Source organism: Pholcus phalangioides, unplaced genomic scaffold (assembly GCF_987345545.1).
Source record: "Pholcus phalangioides strain wild (caught in Gottingen) unplaced genomic scaffold, Ppha-v1.0 ptg000032l_1, whole genome shotgun sequence".
Taxonomy (NCBI): domain Eukaryota; kingdom Metazoa; phylum Arthropoda; class Arachnida; order Araneae; family Pholcidae; genus Pholcus; species Pholcus phalangioides.
This window is the reverse complement of record NW_028301622.1, coordinates 6,889,956-6,915,542: the sequence shown is the minus strand read 5'-3', so window position 1 is coordinate 6,915,542 and position 25,587 is coordinate 6,889,956. Positions and strand designations below refer to the sequence as shown.

General features: G+C 33.9%; 1 protein-coding gene across 2 annotated transcripts in view; it reads right to left on the bottom strand.

Moving 5' to 3' along the window:
* Positions 1-25,587, bottom strand: part of LOC149066849 (twitchin-like) — a 303,184-nt gene that overhangs the window by 53,577 nt on the left and 224,020 nt on the right. For both annotated transcript variants that reach the window (XM_089253214.1, XM_089253215.1), the window contains 18 exons: positions 23,948-24,139; positions 20,292-20,396; positions 19,937-20,134; positions 18,006-18,193; positions 17,642-17,756; positions 11,499-11,659; positions 9,976-10,099; positions 7,830-8,126; positions 7,086-7,388; positions 6,406-6,524; positions 4,092-4,257; positions 3,703-3,845; positions 3,193-3,352; positions 1,799-1,987; positions 1,225-1,338; positions 991-1,095; positions 600-797; positions 103-214 (listed from right to left, as the gene is read on the bottom strand). In XM_089253214.1, the coding sequence (XP_089109340.1) occupies positions 103-214; positions 600-797; positions 991-1,095; positions 1,225-1,338; positions 1,799-1,987; positions 3,193-3,352; positions 3,703-3,845; positions 4,092-4,257; positions 6,406-6,524; positions 7,086-7,388; positions 7,830-8,126; positions 9,976-10,099; positions 11,499-11,659; positions 17,642-17,756; positions 18,006-18,193; positions 19,937-20,134; positions 20,292-20,396; positions 23,948-24,139 (2,989 nt within the window). The remainder of the gene's footprint in view (positions 1-102; positions 215-599; positions 798-990; positions 1,096-1,224; positions 1,339-1,798; positions 1,988-3,192; positions 3,353-3,702; positions 3,846-4,091; positions 4,258-6,405; positions 6,525-7,085; positions 7,389-7,829; positions 8,127-9,975; positions 10,100-11,498; positions 11,660-17,641; positions 17,757-18,005; positions 18,194-19,936; positions 20,135-20,291; positions 20,397-23,947; positions 24,140-25,587) is intronic.

Below are 25,587 nucleotides of genomic sequence, written 5' to 3'. Positions count from 1 at the left end.
GCAATTCATATTTTCCAAATGTTGAACACAGCTTCAGTTCATATAGCTCAAAGAATATGGAATTGATTCCATAATTTTCCATTAATACTGAACCAAACTCACCATCGAGCTGTAGGGAATGGTTTTCCAGATCCCTCACATTCAAGCGTCACAGCTTTTCCTAAACTGCAGTTCTTTGTATGCAGTGGTCGTATGAATTCTGGTTTCATACCATCTGGATAAAATAAAATTTTCTATCATATTCTTTATATACAAGGATAATAAAACAATATCATAATCATATGTACAGTCAGTGTTTGCCAATAAGTATAAAATTAAACTTTACTCCTCCAAATTTTGCTGAGGAGTGAAAATACTCCTTTGAATTTCAGGTAAATTTTCTTTTAAATACAGTTATTTTCTCTATTTTTTTATTTAAAAAAGCTATTTTCACAAAACTACCTCTTAAAATTCTGGAAAAGAGTGAAATTACTCATTAAAATTATTTTTTGTACAACACTGTGTGGAGTCAGTAGCACATAGAAACAGTGTGTGCCTCTGTGAAAATTTCTTACATGAGCATTTAATATGCTTGGCAATATGAGCAATACTTGACTTACCAACAATGTCTTGGACTTTGATTGGCATTGTTGCTGAACTGGGAGCGCTTTTGCCTGCAGCATTAACTGCAATAACTCTGAATTCATATTCATGATTCTCTATAAGGCTCAGAACAGTGTATTCACAGTCAGGTGACATATATTCACTAGCTCTTATCCATACAGGGCTGTTCTTTTCTCTTCTTTCGACAATATAGCCTGCAAAAACAATATTCATATAAATAAAACATAAGATATATATAGATTTTTTTTTCAACTTTTACTCACTCATCATTTTATTAGCCAGATGTCATCAGTACCTCAGAAGTACTTATTGAATCCATAACTCATTTACTGACAAAAAATTTCATACCAAACTATATTTTTGAATAACTAAAGATCACATTTATACCTGTTATTTTACTACCACCATCTGACGAGGGCTTTTCCCATTTCAAATCAATGTAGCTCTTTCCTACTTTAGTCACCCTGACATTCTGAGGTGGTGTAGGAACATCTTGAGAAAGTGAAAAAAAAATTCATTAATGAGAAATTGAAATAAAAAAATATTAGACCTATTATTTTCAATTAAAGCCAATCGATAATGGATGAAAATAATTATTAATGCAACTATTAGTATACTCACTTGATTTTGATTTGAGCTTGAATGATGATGTTGGTTTACTTGGAACACTAAATCCAGCAGCGTTCTTTGCCTTGACTCTAAATTCATATTCATAATTTTCCGAAAGATTCGGTACTAGAAAAATGAAATAATTTTATCATGCATAATTCAACATACGATAAAAATATAGGATACAATTAATCAATTAATAATCTGATCAGAGCATCACCTACATGTTGAGAAGAAATGTGCTGATAATTATTTTACACCACATGTTTATATAAAAGAAGATTTAATTAGCTACTGCATGAGTAATTAATTAGTAAGTAATTTAATTAGCTAGCTTTAATTAAAAGGATTTAATTAGATTTAATAGCTACCATTCCATTACAACAACCAATAAAATAAGTCCCAAATGTTTTCATGAAATGATTTTCATAAATGTTTTCCTTTCTATATAAAGAATATTTTCGACTGAAAGATAGAGGTCGTTATAAAAAGCACCAGTTATAGTTCATTGATAAAATTCTCACACACTTTACTGTGGAGAAATAATAATAATATAAGAGAAAACTTGAGGGAAAGAAATAGTTACCATGCAAGGACGTATCTTTGACTAGATGATCATGGGCTGGTTTCCACCTTCCATCTCTTGGATCTCTATATTCTACCTGATAGCCATGAATTTTCGAACCACCATCACTTTGCGGTCTTTCCCATATAAGACTGACACTAGTCTCGTCTGAAGCTGTGATTTGTGGTGTACCCGGCGGGCTAGGAACATCTAAAATACAGACATAATCCACATGGTTATTCTTTAATAACTATTTGGGGGGGAAAACAATGAATTCTATTACTTCCAAAATATTCTTTGCTCTTTTTATTTCATGAGATTTTTTTTTATTGCAAATTCATTGAACCAATAAGCAATACAATAGTAAGTGACACATTAACAGATAGGCTGACAGGATCTCCAATTTATAAAAGACTTTTATTTACTTTGAGAATTGTCTTTCATTTATTCTGAATTTTCAATAATTTTGTATTTTGAATAACTCTGAATTCTATACAACTCTCTATTTTTGATAACTCTGAGAATCCTCAGTAATTCTGTATCTTCAATAACTCTGAATTCTTTATTATTCTGAAATTATTTCTTTCAAACAGTGTACAAGAAATTATTTTTTCAGCAATTCTGGTTTTTTTTAATTACTATTTCTGAAAATAATTATTTTATTGTTTCCGAAATTATTTCCTTATTTTTAAAATTGATTTTTTTAAATACATTTCTGATTTCTCACTAATTTTTCTCATGGGGGGGGGGGGGGAGGAGCCTAGATCTGTGGGTGATGGGTATTATAAAATACTTTGCTGTTCAAGCCTTCTACAGTACCACAGACTCTGATGCCACAGATTTTTGTCCAGTGTTCTCATATTTTTATTACTGTATTCTCAGCATTTCTGAACATTCTGTGATTATTTATGTCATTTTAGATGCTGCACTCTTGCCCCTGCCCCCCCCCGTTTAGATAGTGGCTCGAGTAGGGCTAAAAAAATGTTCAGGCCAGGAGTCATTGACCTCTTCATCAGTCCTGAACCAAAAATTAAAAAAAAAAATTTGGATTTATTTTGTGTTAATTTTATGTCAAAATGCCTTCCAAAAAGGGAAATTTTATTTATTTGAAAGATAATCAATTTAAGTAGTTAATTAGAAAAAGTTTCCCACATGCTACTATTTATGAGTTGCTTTTGAAAACACATAGTCATCCCTGTATTTGAATCTGCAGTTACAATTGCACTTATCCATAAAATGTATTATTTAAAACTGTTAAATCTGAGGTTCATATTCCTCCGTCCTGCAGCCCATTCTTTCCAGAACGAAGAGGGTAAGATTGCCATGATACTAAAACCAATCAATAAAATCTATTGAGAGTAATATGCATTTTAAGTATTTTCATATACCTTACCATGATTTTTTTTAATACTTACCGAATGGAAATTTGGCTATTATGGGTTTTGATGATGTAAGTGGAGCTCCAACACCATGCTGGTTTTCAGCACATACCCTAAAACTATATTTTTTGTTTGGTTCCAAACCAATAACATCATAATGGCAGCCTCGGACAAAACTGCTTGCTTTCATCCACGTCTGTAAAAAAGGAATTTTATTTTAATGATAGTGTATAGCACAGTGCCAAAAATAAAGTGAATTTTCAAAACTGTTCAAACATTAAGGAAACAGATATTTTCAAGATTTTATGCTGAGGTTAACTTGGAAAGAAAAATCTTCTGGCCTCCACCAGGACTCGAACCCAGGCCATCTTGCCCAGAATGCAGGAGGCCCTGGGTTAGAGTCCTGGCAGAGACCAGATGACTTTTCTTTCCAAGTTGGCCTTTGTCATAAGATCCAGAAAATATCTGTTTCTTTGATACACTGGGCTGAGAAAAAAAAAAAAGCTGTCTATCTCTATGTTCAAACATTACATTATAGCTTCTTACGCCTGTAGCTGGATCCAATTTCTCTACGACATAATTTGTGATTGGACTGCCACCATCATCCAGTGGTGGTCTCCAAGAAAGAGAGCAGTTTTCTGGTGTTATATCTGTAATTTCTAATGGTCCAAGTGGTGGCCCTGGTTTGTCTGAAAAAAAATTAATGGCTATCATTAACAAAAAAAATTCATGGTTTGACCTGAAAAATTCTTGTATTTGGTATGATTTCAAATCACTTGAATTTGGTAAATAATGAAAAATTAGTTTCATATGAATTGGAATTGATAAGTATGAAAGTTAGGTAGAACTTTTATTCATTAAAAAAAAAATTTTTTTTGTTTTGCGAATTTTACTATAACTTATTATTTATTGGAAAAAAATTATGAATCAATTACCAACAACTGTAACTCTGCAAGAAGCAGTGTCAGAACCCAGATTATTGGCCAACTTAAGTGTGTATCTTCCAGAATCCTCTCTCTTGCATTTTGTGTTTGTGTACACAACAAATTCAGCCGTAACTTCAGATACAATTCGGTCATCTGGTTTCAAATCAGTGTTGTTCTAAAAAAATAATTATATACATAGTATATTGCCTGTATTTTTGCACAAGACATAAATACTGAAAATTTTACATCCATCCTTTGTGTTTAAATCTAAGAACAGGGATGGCTTAAGTGAGGGTGCACTTAGGCAGCAGCTTAGATGGGCTTTAGTTGGACACCTAAATTATTAAAAAAAAATTCCAATAGTACAAACTCAAATGCCATCACTCTTTTCAGTCAGACTTTGACAAAGAAGATGTTGAGAAAACAAAATATAATTATATACATAGTATATTGTCTGTATTTTTGCACAAGACATAAATACTGAAAAATTTACAAATTTACATGCATCCTTTGTGTTTAAATCTAAGAGCAGGGGTGGCTTAAGTGAGGGTGCACTCCAGCAGCAAGTTGTTAAGGGCAGCAGCTTGGTGGGCTTTAGTTGGACACCTAAATTATTAAAAAAATTTCCAATAGTACAAACTCAAATGGCATTACGCTTTGAGTCAGACTTTGACAATGAAGACATTAAGAAAACTTGAGAGAGCAGGCAAGACATGGGGTCATAACAGTAATGTATTCCCTCACAAGGGGCAACTGGGTGATTTGGTGCCAACACCCCGTAGTTATTCTGGAACGGTCAAATAAAGGCAAAAGAAAAATTTGGCTTCTTACTTGTTTTGCTCTGGAGCACCAGATATGAATTTGAAATAAATTTCTTGAAAAATTCTCCTAGTTACACTTTCTCTTTACAAGATAGGTGTAAATAATGACGGCAGATCAATAAGAGCTATAATGTGGATCAGGTTATCTGGCGTAATTTCAGAATATAACACTGGACGAAAATGTGGGACAGTTTCTTCAAAAGCAGGGTATATGGTCACAAACATTTTGTATGGTTAAATGGTCAAAAATAATTTGCGGCTTTGTACTAAGTCGAGGCAATGAAGCTTTGCACCTAAGTGGCAGGTAGGCTTGAGCCCTCCCCCTGGTCTAAGTGTCAAAATGAATTGAACACAGTTATTACTGCTCTTCAAATACTTTGAAAAAATTCTTTATAGTTTTTCTTTTAGTTATAAAGAAAACAGAAGCAGTATTGAAAAAGGGGTTCTTGAGGCAAATGTAGTCATTGGTATGAATTCATTTTCCTCAACATTTTCCCAGCACTAGTAGTTGCCATCAGCAGGTGGTGTCTAAGTTATGGTACTGAATGCTGAATTTGATGATATGTTTTTAGCTACTAGTTCAAGGCTTTTCAACCACTGACTGACCGATGATAACAGTGTGTACTTATGCCTTTTTAGCCTGGTCAGAGGCTACTTAGTTCTGATTGGTCATTGTAAATTTTAATGCCTCCATGAATGTAATCCAGTCATTTATTCATCCAGAAGAATGTGAGTGGAAAAGAGGCTCCAAGCAATCCAAATGATTGCCTTGATGATTTTGTTGGTGACCACAAAACAGAGTCTGATGTATTTCAGAGCTGTGATACACATCCTACTGAGCTTCACCGCTTCTCTCTAATTACAAGTAGGCCCTACCATTAGACAGAGGAAGGGAAGAGGATAAAAATAAAACAGCGCCTGATTGATTGAAAATACATAAGTACATGCTGCAATCATTGGTTGGTCAGAGGTTGGAAAACCTTGAACTTGTAGCTAAAAATGAATCATCAAATCCAGTAACCGGTAGTGGAACTCAGACACCTTCTGATGGTGGTGGACACTACCCATAGGTGGTTTTATGACTTTGTCGCATACGGGCTATTCAAATTTCGGTGCCAATCTCCTATTCTAATTTGATGTTTTAACCAATAATTATTAAAATTTGCTGCCTCTTCCAAACTTGCCAGTCTCCCCCCCCCCCCCCCTGTAAATGTGTCTCTGATGCTAACTAGTGTTGGGGAAACAATGGAAAAAAATAAATGTGTACTGACAATGACTCTTTGTCTAGAAAAAAGCTTCTTCAATTAATAATGGATGTGAAAACCACATAAATTAAGAGCAGTACTGATTTTTTAAAAGCAATGGAAAAAAATGTTTTGATTTAACAAATGATTTTTAAGTTTATATTCAAGCATGAAAAAAGGTCAGCTTCTTATGATTATAAATACTGAAGACAATGGAAAGTAATTTGTATTTATTTCAACAGTATAAAATTAACTTACAACAGTCCAAACAGCAGTTGGTGGTGGGCTTCCAGTATAAGGCACTCGTAAAGTGAAAGGTTCTCCAGCTGGAACAGTGATGTCTCTCATTGCAAAACTGGTGTCCAATTTTGGTGGTGCTTTAGTGAATAGAAAAATATTATTTTTAGGGAAGACTGTAATATGGAAATATTTCTTTCAAAAAATGATAATTTGAGGCAACAATGATCAAATAAATTGAAGATTGGAAATGGTAAAAGCAGTAAGTACCAAAAAAAAAAAAAAAAAAATTCAGCGTCAAAACAGTAAATACCAAGGTTATCAGCCTGGGAAACAATGTAAGTGTCCAACTCATTCTAAGTGGGTGAAAAACATAGTAGCTGTTACTTAACACATTGGTCTATGGCACCAAAAACTTTTTTTCGCTCTTCTGTAAAATTTTCGATTTGGCATTTCCTGCATTTATCATTTCTAGTCTTCAATTATGTTAAGGTATCATAGAATTGTTATAAAAGCTTTCAAAATGTGTTTCACTTCTGAATTAATCAATGGATACATAATACAGCATAAAAAAAATTATTAATAAATTTTATTAATTAATAAAATAAAAAAAGTTAATGTGACAACAAAATGTATAAAAAAGTAATAATTATTTTACTGTTAAAAAGAAATTGAAAATACATGTATGCAACATTACTTACATGGAGGTTCTCTAGCAAAAATACCATCAGAATTAGAGCTCCATGGACCTTGACCTGCTGCATTACAAGCAGCAACACGGAATTCGTATTCATTGTTTTCCTGAAGTCCTGGGACCCTATATGTAAGATCTGGTATAGTAGAATTCGTGGCACGAGTCCATTTATTATCACCAATTTTTCTCTTCTCCAGAATATAACCAGTAATGGGGCTTCCACCATCGTTTCGAGGCTTTGTCCATGATAATGTTATAGAATCTGGACTTGTCTCAATCGAATGAGGAATTCCTGGAGCACTTGGAGGATCTAATTTCAGTAAAAGAAGATAAATTGATACATGACAACAGGTCAAGCATGAAGACAACTTCAATCATTTTCAGCCTAAAGTATGATACAACTGTATAACTGTGTGTAAAAGTTTTTTTAAATAAAGTAAAACTTCTCTTTTGCGGACACTGGTGTGAAAAAAAATTGTCAGCAAAAGAGGGACGACCATAAGTCAAGAGTTTGAAATGCTTACTTTTATTACACAAGGGGAAATTATTATTTGGCCATGAAAGAGGGGTGACCGCATCTTAAAGGGGTGTCCGTATAGATGGGTTCTACTGTACAATGAAACCATGGTCTTGATATAGATAAGAATTCATAAAAATGAAATAATGACAACTATAATGTGTATAGTTTTTTTCTTAGCTTATTTTTTCAATAATAATGAAATTAATAATTGGTGGTATCTGAAAAACATACCATAAGGTGGTTTGGCATAGATAGGATCTGTAACCGCAGGATCACTTGTGCCATATTTATTCTCCGCCATCACTTTGAACTCGTACTGCTTCCCAGTTATCAGGTTCCTCACTCTTGTTGTTGTGTCTGTAACGAAACTGCTCACTCTGGACCACACAGTTGTGCCCTTTTCTTTCTTCTCTACTATGTAGTTAGTAACATCTGCACCACCATTATCTTTAGGGGGCTGCCACTTCAACGTCAAAGAATCGCCTTCTACATCCTCCGCTTTCAAATTTTCAGGTGGTCCTGGACGATCTGTGAGAGGAAAAAAGAGAACAACAGTTTTAAAATAAATATGTACTAAGTAATAAATAACAGTCTAGTATTGTTCAAAGTGTTTATTTTTCCCAAAGTCCATAGAATTTTCCAGCTCTAAAAACCTCATGTTACACATCTTATTGCAGATTTATGAAAAACATGTAAGCTTCAAAGCACATAATGGATAAAAAATATAGCAACCTAAATATATTCCTCATTTTTGTACTTAATCCCAACACACAGGCCTTGTGTTACAATACTTAAAGATGTGTGGGGAGAGGTTCCATAAAACCCCCATGTTCAATTTTAGTAATATAACAAAAAGGGTAACTGAATCATAGTTTACAAGAATTTGTTGGATTTTTTTTTAAATCAAAAGACATTTCCTCACTCTCTTCACTGACATTATCACCATGGAATTGGTAACTGATTTCATTTATCTATTTTAGACATGAAAAATTTAACAAAGCTAATGCAGACCAGAATTAAGTAGACAAACAAAAAATGCACAGAAGAAACCTTTAAAACCCACAAACCTCTCTTGCAAAAGCCTTTTAAAACCCCTCACTCTAAAACATGAGATATTGGTTGCAATTTCCTATAGTTATCACAATTCTCTCATCAATTCAACTAACCCCTTCAGTCTAAATCCCTAGCACCTATGAAGGGCCATGGTATGGTACAGAATGCAAAAGAAAAACCTCTACAGGGAACCCATTCTGATTTTGATAACTAGCCCATCATAAACAGCTATATTAACCACGGAAAAAAAAGAGAAAATGCTCTTTGACACAAATACAACAAATGTAGTTTTACATAAAAGCTTCTTTATTGATAATCTTATATATAAATGTGAATGTGTATTATGTCTGTATGTGTATGTTTGTTCTTTATACAAATCTACAATTTTAGACCGATTGTAGCCAAATTTTGCATATGTACTAAACAGGATTGGGATTAAACTACAGGCTACTTTAAAAGTTCGTCAGAGCTGGGCTAATGTCCGAAACAGGCAAAAACTGTTCAGCAACAATGGTTCCTGAGCCCCAACAGTCACTTTCGAAATGTTCACATTAGTTACTGTGGTTTCCCAACAATGCGTTTCAGACATGCGCATGCCTTTACAACAGTTTTGTCACTTTCTTTAACGCTGCCAGTATTATGTATAATAGTTTATTATAATGGTTTGTCACTTTTTCAATCCTCCCAGTAATTGGAGAAAACCGGGCATTGCGGCTAGTCTTATATATGAATGTGAAAGTATATATGTATGTTTGTTCTTCATACAATTCTACAATTTTAGACTGATCGTCACCAAATTTTGCATATATATATCAAACAGGACCAGAATTGAACCATAGGGTACTTTAAAAGTTTGGCAGAGCAGGGCAAATGCTCAAAATGGGCAAAAAACCGTTGGGCAAAAATGGTTCCTGAGCCCCAACAGTCACTTTCAGAATGCTTGTTTACTGTTGATGTTACTGTGGTTCCCTAACAATGCGTTTCAGACATGCACATGCCTTTACAATGGTTTGACACTTCCATTATGTTGCCAGTATTATGTATAACTATAAAGTTTATTATAATGGTTTGTCACTTTTTCAATCTTCCCAGTAATTGAAGAAAACCCTGGGGAAGTGCCGGGTATTTTTGCTAGTCTTTTATAAATCTTTGAAAAAGCAAATTTTGAGAGAAAAAAGGTAAAAAATTCAAAACCTTTTCTGACACATAACTGAGAGGTACTTCCCAAAATAAGTTGTACAAATGAAAAATAAGTAGCATTATTTTCCTATCTCTTTAGCCGAAATAACATTTTACAGGAATATCCAAAGAGAAATACACTTACCAAGAACTGTCACTTTGCAATAGCATGTATCAAATCCAGAAAGGTTCTTCAAGAATAATTTGTACTGCCCAGTATCTGATCGTTTAGCATCTCGAACACCAAGAACTGCATAATCTTCTCCAACCTATATAGATCAAAACATAAAATAAATTAAACACGTATGAAGCAAATACTAAATTTCAATCAATGACTGGCTAAATTTAGAGTAAATAATGATTTTACTCTATTATTAGAGTAAATAATGATTAAAGTAATAATGATCATATGATTTACCGTATTCCTACTTTTAAGAAAGAAATTTTTCGTAAACATTTTTATTATTTAGCTCCAAAATTATATAATTCACTACCACTAGAAATACAAAATATACCCACACATGCGGCATTTAAAAAATCATTATTCAAATTATTAATTTTAATAGACGATGTAGACTCTTATTTTGACTTTTAGGAGGAGCAATAAAATTAAATTTATTCAATTTAGCTTTGCCACTTTAATTATGTATATTTTTTCAATTGAAAAAAATTGTTCTTGTTTGTGTTTGTCTATATATGTGCGAGTTTCATTTTTTTTATATATATTTTTTATCTATAATGTTTTGTTTTATTTTACATTTCTCGCCATGCATTAAGAACTTTGTCTTTTTTTGTGTTGTGTATATTTTTTTGTTCTTGATTTTTTTACCTTTACGTATTTTTTTTATTTGACAGTGATAATTTTGTCTCTTTTATGTTGTATATCTGCCTCTTTTTTTTAATGTCTCTGTTCATGTCGTATACATATTTTATATATTTTATTCATTAATTATCATGTAAATTTTCAATCATCCGTACAGGTGTCACAGCCTCTGGATGATAAATATGGTTGTTTTTTTTAACTAATCTAACTCTCTGTATGTTGTAAATGAATAAATTTGATTTGATTTGAAATAATTAGAATAGAACCATTTAAAGTACTCAAAATGCAATTTTAAATGTCTCAAATAGCATAGCATGTATGTAGAGAAAGATGTACTCTCCACTTTTTAATACAATATATAATGAAAACTGGCTGTTTATGAAGAGATACTGGTTTTTAGAAAACAGCCGGTTTTCACTATATGTTGTATTAACAAGTAGAAAGTACATCTTTCTCTACATATATGTTGCTAACTGGTGTCCTTAATGTCATTTGCGAGTCATTAACTGTGATTGCTGTCACTGTCCATTGTATGTTACCATTCAGCATATATATATATATATATATATATACGCTCCAAAGAATAAATATTCTATCTGTTTCCATAGCTTCGTTGGTAGAGCACTCGTCGGGCATACAAGGACCTGGACATCCTGGTAGAGGTAGAGATGAAATTTTTCCAAAAACCAGTATCTCTACATAAACACCCAGTTTGACTATATCTAACATAGCATGTTACCAAAATCTGATAAATATTGTGAATTATCAAATTATCTGTGTATTTATTAGTTATTTGACAGTTATAGAATTGAAACATGGTATTTGAGAAAAATAATAAGAAATACCTTCATGAAGCACCTTGGGTCCTTATCATCAAGGTCTATATCATTTCTGGACCAGATAGCAGATGGCTTTGGAAAGCCAGTGAATGGTGCTGTGAGACTGAACTCTTGACCTGCTTTGATGACAATGTCTTTCAGTGCCCCAGCATTAATCCTAGGCTTATCTGAAATGAGTCATTTTTCAATATTATTTGGTGCAATGAATAGTTTTATTTTATTTATTTTTTTTTGCGCCATTCAATCAGTCATCATTTTGTATCATTACAATAGTTTCAATTTCTTTTTGCTACTTGCATAATGATGACGATTCACCTATGTGTTTTGTAAGCAAAGCTTACAATTTCTGCATTTGTTTGGTTTTTGCCTATACTTTCATAGACAAAAGCCAAACAAATGCAGACAGATTTTAATTTACTTATAGTAGTTTCTTGAAATCTGGGGGGGGGGGGGGGGGGAGTTGCCTTTTTTTGTACAATACCCCAGTAGCATACTATATTGTTATATATCGGACCTGTGCGGTTATGACATTGCCAATGTCATATTGGTACCTGTCTGATATGCTAATTCGGTGCTACTGGGATAATTAGTATAGATTCATCTAATCATTTTCTGTCCCCACCCTAGTCATTTCCCGTACACAAGAATGAATTGAATTGGGGGAACTTGCACTTGATACCCAATTCTGAACTCCTGCATTCGATATTTTTCCCCTTTTTATTGCTCACCTAAAGGTTGGTAGCCCCTTTAGTGAGGGGGACTTCCTATGTCCGTTTTTCCTATTGTTCTTTTTCCAGTGATTTTATTGTCTGTGCTGAAAGCAAGCAGACCCTTCAACATGATACTTATATGACATGAAAATTTAGTCACGCATCTACCATTTTCATTTCCAAATATAGACGCTAGATGGCAGCACTATTGGAATACAAAACATCCACAACTCTGACATCATAGATACATCAGAGCCACATACACATTGAAAACACATTCCAGCATGCAGCATTTGTCAGAAATTTCTCAGAAGAACGATTATGAGATGCAAGTATGGCAGCAGTTCTCAACAGGTGCTCTGTAGCCACTCAAGGAAAATGAAATAAATCGGTAAATATGACAAATAAATTCAAAAAAAAAAAGAAAGCTACAGGCTCTGCCATAGAAATTATGTACTAACAAGGGCTCAGTGAGTTGAAAAGGTTAAGAACCACTGATGTATGGTTTAGTAGTAGTAGTCACACCTTGTCACCATTTCTGTTGCATCTGATTCTGACAAGGCATAGGTGAACACGAAGTGGGGGGGGGGGAATTTTACTAAAAAAATTTACTATTAGCATAAGTGAGAGGGCGAAAGTAGACCCCCCCCCCCATGGCCCCCACAATGGTAGGGCTGACAGGGCTCCAGTCCTGGGCCAGAAGATTCTCATCATTTTTTGTTTTTTTTCATGCTATAAATTCATCATAAAGGACCCTGGGGGCCACCAAAAGACCTCGGCCTAGGGCCCTGCTCTAGGATGTGAGGGCCACGCCCCCCAAAAAGCCTGAATCCACTTATGAGGCAAAGACTGAGAAAATATCAAAATTGGCACACCTATAAACTTTCTTTGACACTATAGGTAAGCATCTTATCAACTACAGAAGCTACAACAGCTACTTTGTGCTACTAAGCTTCCCAATTATTTAGACTCAAGTCTCAGATTTTGAACATGCACGCTGAAATAATAGTGATAGTTTTCTTTTTGTTGCTTTGACTTTTCTGATACTTTTTATTTACTTTTTTATTCTCAAAATTCAATAAGCCATTGCTTTATTGAAGCACAATATTTTTAACTACTTTAATTACTTTCATCTCTCTGAGCCTTATTAAACTGAGATTCAAACATGGAGATAATAACAGGGCTCAGCACGGATCATGGCCTCAAAACTAGTGAAAATAGTGACCAAAATATTTAAAAAAGTGACCAAATAGTGACCAAAATGTTTGAAAAGTGACCCAATAGTGACCAAAATAATTTTAGAAAGAGACCAAATGGGCAATGAATTTTGATTATTACCAAATTGAATGAATTTAGTTTTCACTAAACTTTGTATTTCAATGGAGCTCATCGAAATTGCTTTTTTTACATATAGCAGTGTGAAATAAATCAAACTCGAATGCATTCTGCTAACCAGAAAAGTTTTGAATAACTTATCAAATTTATCAACAACTATGTGTGAGAGAGTAACATTACATCCTTTCTAAGTAACAGTAGTAATGCCTTTCCCCCCCTCCCCCCATAGGGGCCGTTCAAGTATTACGTCATCACATAGATGGGGGGAGGGGGTTTCCGATTTGCTGACGGGGGGGGGGGGTCGAAAATGACTAAAAATTTGCTTATGTAATACTTGAATGGCCCCACATTGCTATCCACAACCCATCTTAAAATCAATTTAAGCAGGAAAAACTTCAAAACGGGAAAAAATTTTCACATTCAAAGAAGGAAAAAAAAATGAAATAACACAAAATTTGATGAGAGAATTTGTCCCATCTACATTCTAGTGGATTTTTCATTATGTTATGCTATGAATGACAGTATACAAAATGTACTCAAACTCTTTTTTTTAACTAAGTACAAATTGATTTACATAATTAGGTTTGTATAACATCTTCCAACAAATTTTAAGAAATTTACTATAATGATTGATTTAAAAAAAAAAACTAAAATTACATTTTTAACAATATTATTTTAAATTATTAAATTAAAATATTACTTAAACTACTGAATTAAATAAATTATTTAAATTAACTAAATTATTTTAATTGTTAGGGGCCGTTCAAGTATTACGTCATCATCGATGGAGGGGGGTGTTTCTGACTTGCTGACTTTTGATGACAAGGGGGGTTTCGATAATGCTTACGTCATCAACCACCCTTTATGAAAATATGAGTTAGGATTCAGAGGGGCAGAGCTGATGACGAAATTTTGCTGACAAGGGGGGGGGGGTCAAAAATGGCTAAAAATTTGCTTACGTAATACTTGAACGGCCCCTTATACGTTGAGGGAGGGCAATCCATCCCCCCCCCCCAACGTCAATGGCAGAGCCTAATGATGTATATCAATTGTCATCTGCCGCATCTCTAAGACCTTCAAGTCTATCTGCACCTATGGCTGGAGGACTGGGAAGGGTGGGTGGGTCTACTCTTTTACAGGCGGAGGAGGCTCCAAAATAATACTGCCCTTGGGTGAGGGAGAAAACAAATCAGTTTTGAAATTGTTTGGTTTTTGAGAGAAAAATTTTTAAATATATATTTTCCTTTTTTTTTACACACAACATACACCCTTGCAAAAAAAACATTTACTACTTTACCCAGAAACAATATAATTTTGCCCCCCCCCCCGTAATTTTTAACAGAAAAAGACTCCGCGGTCTTCCCCGGTAAATTTCCCATGAACCTTGTAAGCACCAACGTGGCGACTTTTTTCCTCGCCAACCAATCGCCGTTTTGCGGCGATCAATTCAAGATGGCTGACAAAGGGCACATAAAATTACAAAAAAATATATAATTTATAACATGAATCAACCAAATATGCGGCAATATGCGAAAATCGATAGAAATATATCGGGAAATACGGAAAATTAGGATAAAATGAACACAAAAATCGAATCAACGACATACGGGGTTTATAAATGCGGTTGATAGAGTTTATGGATGCTGCTGTCAGGGCTACTTATTTTAGCGCGAAAAAAAGTCGCCACGTTAGCTCGGACTCCTCCCGTAATTTTCAAAGAACAAAAGCAGTGAATTCGCCCCCACCCGGGGCACCCGATTTACCATGGCCGTAATACGATATTTTTTCTGGAGAGGAAATGTAATTTTACTGCCCCTTGACTGTGAAATTCGATAATTTTGCAAAGGAATTTATTTCCTTTTCTTAAATATACCATTCCATCAAAAATTCCATTCGAGGCATTGCCCCCCCCCCCTAGTTTTGGATTTGATCACGGTATGTAGCAACCCGGGCCGCAAGTACGAACGAAAATTTACTATCGCCCGGGGCCGGTATCCATTTTTAATAACGGAAAAAAGAGTAAACTCGGCACCCTTCCTCGTTCAACACCCGTGGAACCAGACCCCGCCCTTTCCTATTGCGGTCATAACAGCGACTCGAGACAAAAACGTTGTAATAACTTCCGAGGTCTGAAAAGGGGATTTTTTTTACACAACACCGAGAATGGAGCGCAATATGTCGATATTAAGTCAACAATCAGCATCGTGAAGATGCTCTAAATTAAGTTACGGCCAGAAGCGGATAAAGGTCAGTTGTTGACGGCCCCGGGCATAAAAAAAAATTAATATTACGCCCCTTAAATTATGAAAAAAGTATAAAGTAGGGGCCAAAGGCGCGGTCGCTGTGCCCACCGTTAAATCCACCTCTATGTACGGCTCGCATGCACGTTAACTGAGTTTTCATCAGCCTGATGACCAATTTTCATCTGATTTGGTTAAATAAACGTTGAATCCGAAGGTTTTTAACAACTGGCTGTTGCGAAGATATATTTTGGAAAGAGAGAAAATTCAACTGCCCCTGCGGGGAATCGAACCCACGTCCTTTCACTTTCCGGGTGAACGCACTAGACTACAGAGGCAACGAATCTCTCAATCTTTCCTTGGAGCTCGTGTACACTGAAAAGGACCGTACATGGACGGCCAGACCAGACTCAGGCCAAGCTCACAACTGCTGACGCTGCCACTAGATGGAGACTTATGGAAGGATGACGTCACTCTCCGCTACCACACGAAGGTTTTTAATAACTGGCTGTTGCGAAGATATATTTTGGAAAGAGAAAATTCAACCGGAAAGTGAAAGGACGTGGGTTCGATTCCCAGCAGGGGCAGTTGAATTTTCTCTCTTTTCAAAATATATCTTCGCAACAGCCAGTTGTTAAAAACCATCGTATGGTAGCAGAGAGTGACGTCATCCTTCCATAAACGTTGAATTGCAGGATTCTGTGATCTTATAAACAGTTCTCCTTTCGATCATATCTGGGGCTACGGTTTCTTGCTGAGATTTAAATCCAGTTAGAAAAATAGTACGAATTTTATTTCTAGATAGATCGCGATTTTCAGTCGGATGATTTTTTTTTTTATTCTAAGTAAATTCAAAATACTTGCGAGCTTCTTTAACGTTGGCCAGCTACAAGAGTATTCTCCAAAGCGTACTAATAATACGCTTAATACGTATTAATAGTATGCATCTTTAATATGCGCGCTTTGGTATTCTCCCGCTGCGCGTAAGTTAATTTCTGCACGGGCTCTCTTTATAAACTCGCTCAATGTAAATGAGCCTTTAAATCGTCATTTCAAATGTTAAAAAAAATTAATAAAAGTAACGATAGAACAAACAACAAATGTAACTTGCTCGATGCTCCAAGAAAGGAATTCGGCCCTTAGGACAAACTTTTTAAAACTAATAAAATAAAGGATCAATTTTAAAATAAGATGAAAATGAAAGAACGAGTGGGGAAATAAGAAAGAATGGTAGTAGAGGAGGGGAAAAAATTCTTTGTTGTAAATACGCTATTTTTTTCCGATCGGCTTTTCCATAAAATGACGACTCTTAACTATAAGGAGCTTTCTTTCCAAGCGCCTTGAAATCAAGTTATGCTGACGTCACACGGTATGCTCCCGGGAAGATAAAGACGCCTTCATATATATATATATATATATATATATATATATATATATATGGGTTCCTTGTACGATCGTAGTTCAATGAAGGGAGGGAGAAAATTAGCGACCTTGAACCGGTAAAGTTCGTCCTTGAAGAAAAGAAAAACACTGACACCCGAAAAGCGCGCGAGACCGAGGTTTTTTTGCTAAAAAAAGTGGAAAAAGTGACCTGGGCCCGAAAATAGGTAATAAAAGTGACCAGCTTCTAAAAAAGTGACTTTTAGGGGAAAAAGTGACCCGTGCCGAGCCCTGTAATAAAGCATCGATAGAAAAGAATGATTTAAGAAGGACGTTCATATACGTCATTACAAAGCAATTCAGAAATATTTTTCAGAATATTCATTTCACTTCAAAAATGATAGCACTAATTGTAGACAATAACTTGTGATTATGAGATAGAAATCTAAATATTGATAAGAGTGTAGATTTTCAATCTTATTACCTGGTTGATCTTCTACTTTCACCAAAGAACAGGGGCGGCTTGGGGGACTATCTCCAATATCATTCACTGCTATAACTCTGAATTCGTATTCTTCTCCTTCAGTCAAGTTCGGAACCTGCATGAAATCATTATAAGATATACCTTTTGAAGTTTAATCACCAAAAAAAACTTATAAAGTGCCCTAAACATTCTGAGTAGCTCATAACAAGAAAAGATTCCTTCCTATCCTCAATAAAGTCAAAATTTCTAAAGAAAGTTTCCATCGATTCAGTTCATTATGATATTTCATATTGTTATTTTTAAACTTAGTTTTTATTCATAATAAACTAATATAAAAGGTTTTTCTTATAAGTGCATTACTTACGGTAAAGTTTGTGTCTGGATGTGGCAGTGTATTGATGATGTCCCATTCCTTGGCTCCTTTGGGCCTCTTTTCAATAAGGTACCCAGAAATTGGACAACCACCATCATGCAGGGGTTTATTCCATGACAAAGTGACAGAATTTTTAGTAACTTTGTCAACTTTAGGTATATCTGGAGCATTTGGAGCAACTATGGAGAAAATCATTGTACATTTACTTTACATAATATTGAAAGCTGATAAATTTGCATGCACAAAGATAACAAAAAAACATGTAGACAGTAAAACTTCATATCATGAGTAAAGCCAGGATTACACTATAAAGGTTTGGTAAAATATCTTTGACAAAACTTGAAAACCAATAAGTTTACTGATTACAATCACTTACCAATAGGCTTTATTGGTTGCTTTCTTTTTCAAGTTTTGTCAAAGATCTGTTATCAACCTTTTATAGTGTAATCCCAGCCTAACTCATTTTACAAGGATTTCACAAGACGAGCAACAATTTAAAACAAATTTTGACTTCAGGAAGCAGCAATATCTTGTGATTCAAGTAACACATACACCAGAGCCTCGTGGATGACGATTGGTCTATATGAAGCTTTGCTGGTTCTCAAGAACTTCAATTGTGATAAGCATTTCATTAAATATATATTTTTTATTTGGTGAAAATTTATATTAGCATATACACTGTGAAAACATAATTTTAAACCATTTTCCCTCAAGTAGCTCATAAACCATTTGCTATAGAAACATATTTTTAATTAGAAAAATTGTTTGAATAATGTGCCCCGAACCAATCCTTTTTGAGTCATTCGAACTGAACTACGGGAAGTCAATGAAAACAAAGGAAGTTAGTCTACACAAGAATGGATCAGAACTAGTCCAGAAGGTCTTACCCCACACATGTTCTGCTCAATAATGTATACAAACCATTAGATGTTGCCATTTATTTTACTAAGGACCACATACAGCATATACAGCAAAACTACTCTTTTCCAGACAACAGTGGGACAAAAAAATTTGTGCGTAAAAGAAGGGTGAACATTAATCAGGGGTTTGAAAAGCATACTTTTATTATATTCTGGGAAATTATTATTTGGCCGTAAAAGAGAGGTGTCCGTTAAATGGGGTTTTACTGTACTAAGATACAAAAGTTAATTTTTTAATGCGGTGTGCCCCCCCCCCCCCCCCCCGTCTGCTAAATTTCAATTAGAAAGTTGTTGTTCTTTTCTGAGAACAAAACAAAAAAACCTTGTTTTCAAGTGCAATATTCGTGAAGATATTTGAATTAAAAAATCGCTGGAAATAAGGGAAAAAACAGCATATGAAGCTTGGAATGAATTTGTTAGTTTATGCTGTTCTTCCCCCCCCCCCTCCTTTTTTAAGCGATTTGTAAAAATCAAATATCTCAACCAATATTGCACTTAAAAACACAATGTTTTTGTAGGGCTCAGGAGAGATAGGACCATTCTAATTGGAAGTTAGAGGAAAGGGGGGAACCTCTTGAAAAATCACACACAAATTTTGTATATCTGTACATATATACAGCTCTTAGTAAAATAAATGGCACATCTAAGATGGGCTGGTTATTGAAATATTTTTTCTAATTGAAAGTGTATTTCTATAGTCAATGATTAAGAAGCTATTTGAGTTGAAACAGACTGAAGTTTTCTCTGTATATAGATGTGGATACAGTGTTATTTCCACTTACTGTTTGTGCCCTATCAGTGGCACCGGAAGTGTTTCGAACCTGTGGGTGCTCGCCTTGAGCATTAAGTAGGAAATTTTCATTTCTGAACCAATTGTATGGGTGCTCGGACCCATGTCACACATTAGCATGGGTACTCAAGCACCCACAGCACCCCGGGCTCAGATGCCACAGTGCTATATAGAAGCTTGTATCGTAAAAGATTAATAAGGACAAAACTTACATTTTGGTTCTTTTGCACATATTGGTGTGGATGGCTTGCTGGGTTTTCCTGGGCCACCTTCATTAACAGCCATAACACGGAACTCATAAGTTTTTCCTTCTGTAAGGTTAGGAACAGTGAATTCCGTGTGAGGTGTTGGGAAAGCATTCACCTTAACCCAGTCGGGGCAACCTCTCTCACGTTTTTCTATAGTATATCCTGGAAGAAATGGGAGTTAGAGTCTAGTATAGTTCAAGGAAAATTATGAAACATAGTTGAGATTTGAATGAATGTTACACTTTTTTAAATATAAAAATGTCATTTGAGGATGTGTGTTATTCTACAGTATTAAAAAAAAGGCTCTGTAAATATTTACCAGTTATTGGTTTCCCACCATCACTCAGTGGTGGAGTCCAAGATATGTTAGCGAAATTTGGTCCAAACTGAGAGACTTTAGGCTGACCAGGAGCTTCAGGAGTATCTAGATGAAATTAAAAATGATATTAGGAAAGAAATATAAACTTTTAAATTATTTTTTATTTATTCATTTATTTTATTAATTAATTTATTTTTGTTATATTTCTTAGTGCAGTTCATTGACTAGAGATTACAGTAATTTATATTCATTTTTTGTGCACCATGGTCGTTAGTGCAACAAATTGATAATTAGACTGAAACAAATATTTAATGCCAATTATTAATGGCTACAACAACATTTATGCCCAAAAATAATCAGGATTCAAATTTAACCCTTAAATGCCCTTTTTTTCGAGTTGATAATTTTTTTCATAGTCAATGATGACACGCACTGGAAGTCAGTAAAATAATTTTAAAAAATCTGTTTCGAATTTTTCTGCTCGAACAGGGCCCTATTGAAGGCGTGCAAAGTCTCAAAAAGAGAGTTATTATTTTCTCACATAAAATGAATGTATTGATAATATTACTTTTCAAATATATAGACCTAACTACAGTCAGATCCCATTATAGGGCCAGCAATATTGCGTCAGTCCCACTTAGCACCAAAAATTTTCAGTGAACAAATCTTAAATTTCTAGCGATTACCCATGTTAAATCGTGATTCAATATAACGCCAAACTCGTTATAGAGAGAGTTAGGTTTTTGATGTCAAAAACTGGTTTAAACCATTAAAAACTGTCAAAAACCGTCAAAAACCTAAATGAATGCTTTCAGATAATGTTTTGAATTCAATAAGTATATAATATGATGAAGAACTTTTTGCTTATTACAATGCTTTATTTTTAAACACTAATTTATTACAATAATTAAAACAAAACACCAATTATAATTTAAGATTTTGAATTTTTCGACACACAAAGAATCTGGAACAGATAATATATAATTTTATGGTTCATTTTATCTAACCCATTGATTATCTGTATTCAATTTGCTAAGCAAAATAGAGTTGTTTATTCAAAATATGTCTGATAAAGGATCAGGGTTAGGCTTTTGACCTCAGAAACACAGTATTGAAACAGTGAAAAACTTATTGTCAATGTTGTCAAATAGTGTTTTTTAATATCATAGATATATTAAATAACAAAAACACTTATTTTCAGGTAAATTAAAGTGTATTATATATGGAATTATATAATGACTGTGAGTAAAATATATATTTTGATATTTGAAATCTTCTGAGCTGCACCAAATTTTATTCCATATTGAAAATTCTCATGCAGCATCTGTCTCAATATACACTAATTAAACTCATTTATTCTTACCTAAAAATTTCTTAGCTAAAGTTGTATAAATTCATAGTTTTAAAGAGCATTTTTGATCACTGCAGAGTTGGCAGGATTTGATAAGCCCAAAGCATTGTTTTTCATGTTTAAATACAGCTTCGATTGAAAAAACATTGCATTATATAAATGCCAGTAAATATATCATATCATATATATAGTTAAACTTACTTATTCTTATCTTTGCACTAAGAATAAATTACAGGAGTTTCTTGGGCATTATATACAAGCCAGCACCACCAAATTAAAGAAAATTTTAGTCCTACAATTTAGTATTTTGATTGCTAGATATATTCTAATGTTATGTGCAATAAGGATATTTTTTTAAGTATCAGTGTGTGATTATCTAGATAATTTAATAATAACAGAAATCAATATTAAATATATGACATTTTTAAACAACTATCTTATATAAAAAGAGTACAGTAGATGTTTATATTCATACACATATATAAGCAGTTGAAGAAATTTTGGAAGGTCGAGAATCACCTTCATATACTTGAATTGAAGAATATCAAATAGTTCCATAGTTTTTCCTTCAGCTTTTATGCTAAGATCTATTCAAATTGCATATTTTATATTTGAAAAAACACATTGTCCACAATAATTCTGTAGACAGTAGGAAATTATTTTACAATCATATTAAGTATTTACTCTTTCTATAACATAGTCACTTTAAACATTACATGCAATATTAACGTGTGTATTTCCAATGGGAATTTTTGCATTGAAAAGCAATGTTTGAGTTTGAAGGAGGGTTTTTGACGTGACAGTTTACTATAAAAAACTGTCACGAGTCAAAAACCTGCCAACCCTGATTAAAGAGCCAAAATTCTTCAAAATAAATAGTGGCATTAAATCGGAATTCAACCGTACCTTTTTTGTTATTCAAACTATAGTATGAAAAAAAATTGGAGTGCAAACTCCAATGTAAAACAAAAACAAAATTTAAAAATTAGCAAAATCACATCCACACATGCTCTGCAACAAAGAGTTGTTGTTGTTGATTGGGACATCTAACAGCAAATCTAAAATCTAAAATAGAAAGAATATAACCTCACCTTATGTGCAAAGGCGATTCCGAATTTTTATTTTCAAACTGGCAGCAGTAATGGACATTTAAAGAACCCTTTGGACATATGCAAAGCTATACATTTAAAGGGTTAAACCAATCAAATTACAGATTGGTACACTCAACCCTATGATAACATTCAATTGCTTTTAACATCAATTAGTGACAAGCTTGTAGGGATCCCTCAGATGCCAATGATGTCTGACATGGCCCTGCACATCATGGGTGGGTATTCTTTCCCATTATACTTATCATGCACTTTCTTTTTTTCTGAGCTTTACAAATTAACTGGGGTTCAGATTAGTGAGGCTGTAATGTATGTTATGGTAAAACACTAGTAAAACCAGACTGGAAAAATTCTGGTAAACATTCTTATTTCATTTTTACTAATTCAATTAGCAAAACCAATTGGTGAAAGCTCATTTTGTTCTACTACTTCATTTGTTCTACAACCAGCACACATTTTTATGAATTTATTATCAATCATCTCGTTAACTTACTATAACATAATAAATATTTACTATCACAGTTAACATCATTAATTTATTATCTATCAATTGTAGTCAGTAGTTGATTATATGTTCTCTGAATTACAGAACCCATAATATAATAATGTTTGTTACAAACCTTTCCATTTCAGGCTTTTACCAATTTACTTGTGTAAATTTTTAATGCTTAAAACCAAGTTTTTACATTTCTTCTGGCTTTTATCCTGGTATTTTACCGTTATGGTAAATGTGATAAATCTGATGATTTGAATAACCACCGACCATTTTGGTTAGTTATTATGCATAACCAATGATATAAATCCAACAATTATGCATAATCATTGATTTATCATATTTACTGCAACATATATATAAATATTTGTATTTTATGATTTCAAGAAGTTTTTTAATGTTCTCTTCTCACACTGGTGAAACTTGATTTGAGCATAAAATTAGCTGCACATGAGAGATTCCGATAGGAAACATTAATGTGTGTGATTGCCTACAGAAATTGTGATTGTCTAGAATAGATGGAATTGCATAAAAAATAATTTCCCTGCAGTTCAAATTTGAAAAAAAAATATGTTAGAGACCTCAAATTTCATAAAAGTCAGTGACTTGGTGACTGAAAACCCATTTCATCAATCAATTCACAAATTAAGAAGATTTTTGCAATAATTATGTCAATAACAATAAAACAAATTAAAATACTTACCAAATGGATTTTTAGCATACACTGGCTTCCCTTCAACTGGTTCACTTACACCATACATATTTTCAGCTCTGACACGGAATTTGTACTGTTTTCGTTCCTCTAGATTCTTTGCCACACAGGTTGTTGTTGGGCAAAACGAAGAAACTGGAGTCCATTTTTCAAAGCCCATTTCACACTTTTCAACTTGATAACCTTAATTACAGAAGCAGATGGAAATAAAACTATAATAACTGGATATTTTCCACCTGAATGAGTTCATACAATTCAAAAAAGACAATACTTGCATAATAGAACTAAATATATTCTTTTTTTTTTTTGTTAAGAACGCTAATTTGCTGATGTAAAAAAATAACCATTCTGAAAATCATAATTAAAAGGGAGAAACCGAAATTCACAAGACTGTTCTTTCTGGAGAATGAGTATTCAGCAAAATCTGCTTGATCATTTCTCTCACAAAAACTCCTGAAGAAAGAAATATGATTCAAAATCTTAATCTTCCAAATGCTTTTCAAGTTTGTTTTCCCCCTTCCAGAATTTTTCCCTAACTCATCAAATATCAGCATATTTTGCATTTCCCCCACTTCTACATGCTCTCGCTTGAGAAAGGTGTGAATATGTGACTACCCTACACATCAGTTGACGAAGCAGCATTCTCAAGAAAAGTCTAAAGTCAGTTTAATTTTTTTCCCACAACATATTTTTTTTACAATTTAATTTTGAAAGGCAAAATTTTAATTCAAGACAGAGACGTAGATTCTCAGTTTGAAAAATCAGTTTGAAGAGAAGATCATTTACACTTCTGGCTAACAACCAACTGAATAACACTTGGCCCCTTCCTGATCAATCACAGCCTTCAATACCATAAATAAAATACTACTACTACTACTTTACTTTACACCAACTCCTGTCATATCAGCATTTTGGTCAGAAATCTTTCTCTCTCAAGAAATTCATGATACTTCCGTACTAGTCTTGAGCATGAAGAGGGCGCCGCAAGTGCATATTGAGAGAATGCCATCTATTGCCGTTCATCTCAGGTTCAGTAGGGAAAAAGCTTATCCATGTCCCTTACCAAGATCAAACCAGTGGACCTGGCGATAGCTTCATGGTGGTAGACAAAAATTTTATCACTGTCCACTCAGGAGCACATGAATAAAATGATGTCTCTATATTGGTTTTTATTTGCCTTCTCTGTCATCAGGTTTGTAAATTATTCATCTAATTTTGCCAGTCCAAGGAATTTTTTAACTATTTTCACTGGTCTGCTGGTGAACAGGTTGAAGAACACTGTTCTAGACTCATGGATGATGCTCATATGACATCAGTTTACATCCACAACAAGGAACGAACATGGTAGAGTAACATCTGCACAACAGAAGAGACATAAATACAGTGTATATACCGCAATCATTAGAAAACAGTTGACTGACTCATTCATCAGTCAGAAAGTTGTTGAAAAGTCAATAAAACCTAGAAGTTTGAAACACTTATTGGCAAGATTGATTATATGATCAGTGATCAGTGAAGTTTCATGTTAAAGCAAACACCAAGATCTTCGATTGTTGAAACACATCTGATTGAAACATTTCAACTTCCTCCTAGAATCAATCATTTATTATTTACCCAATCAATTCATCCCT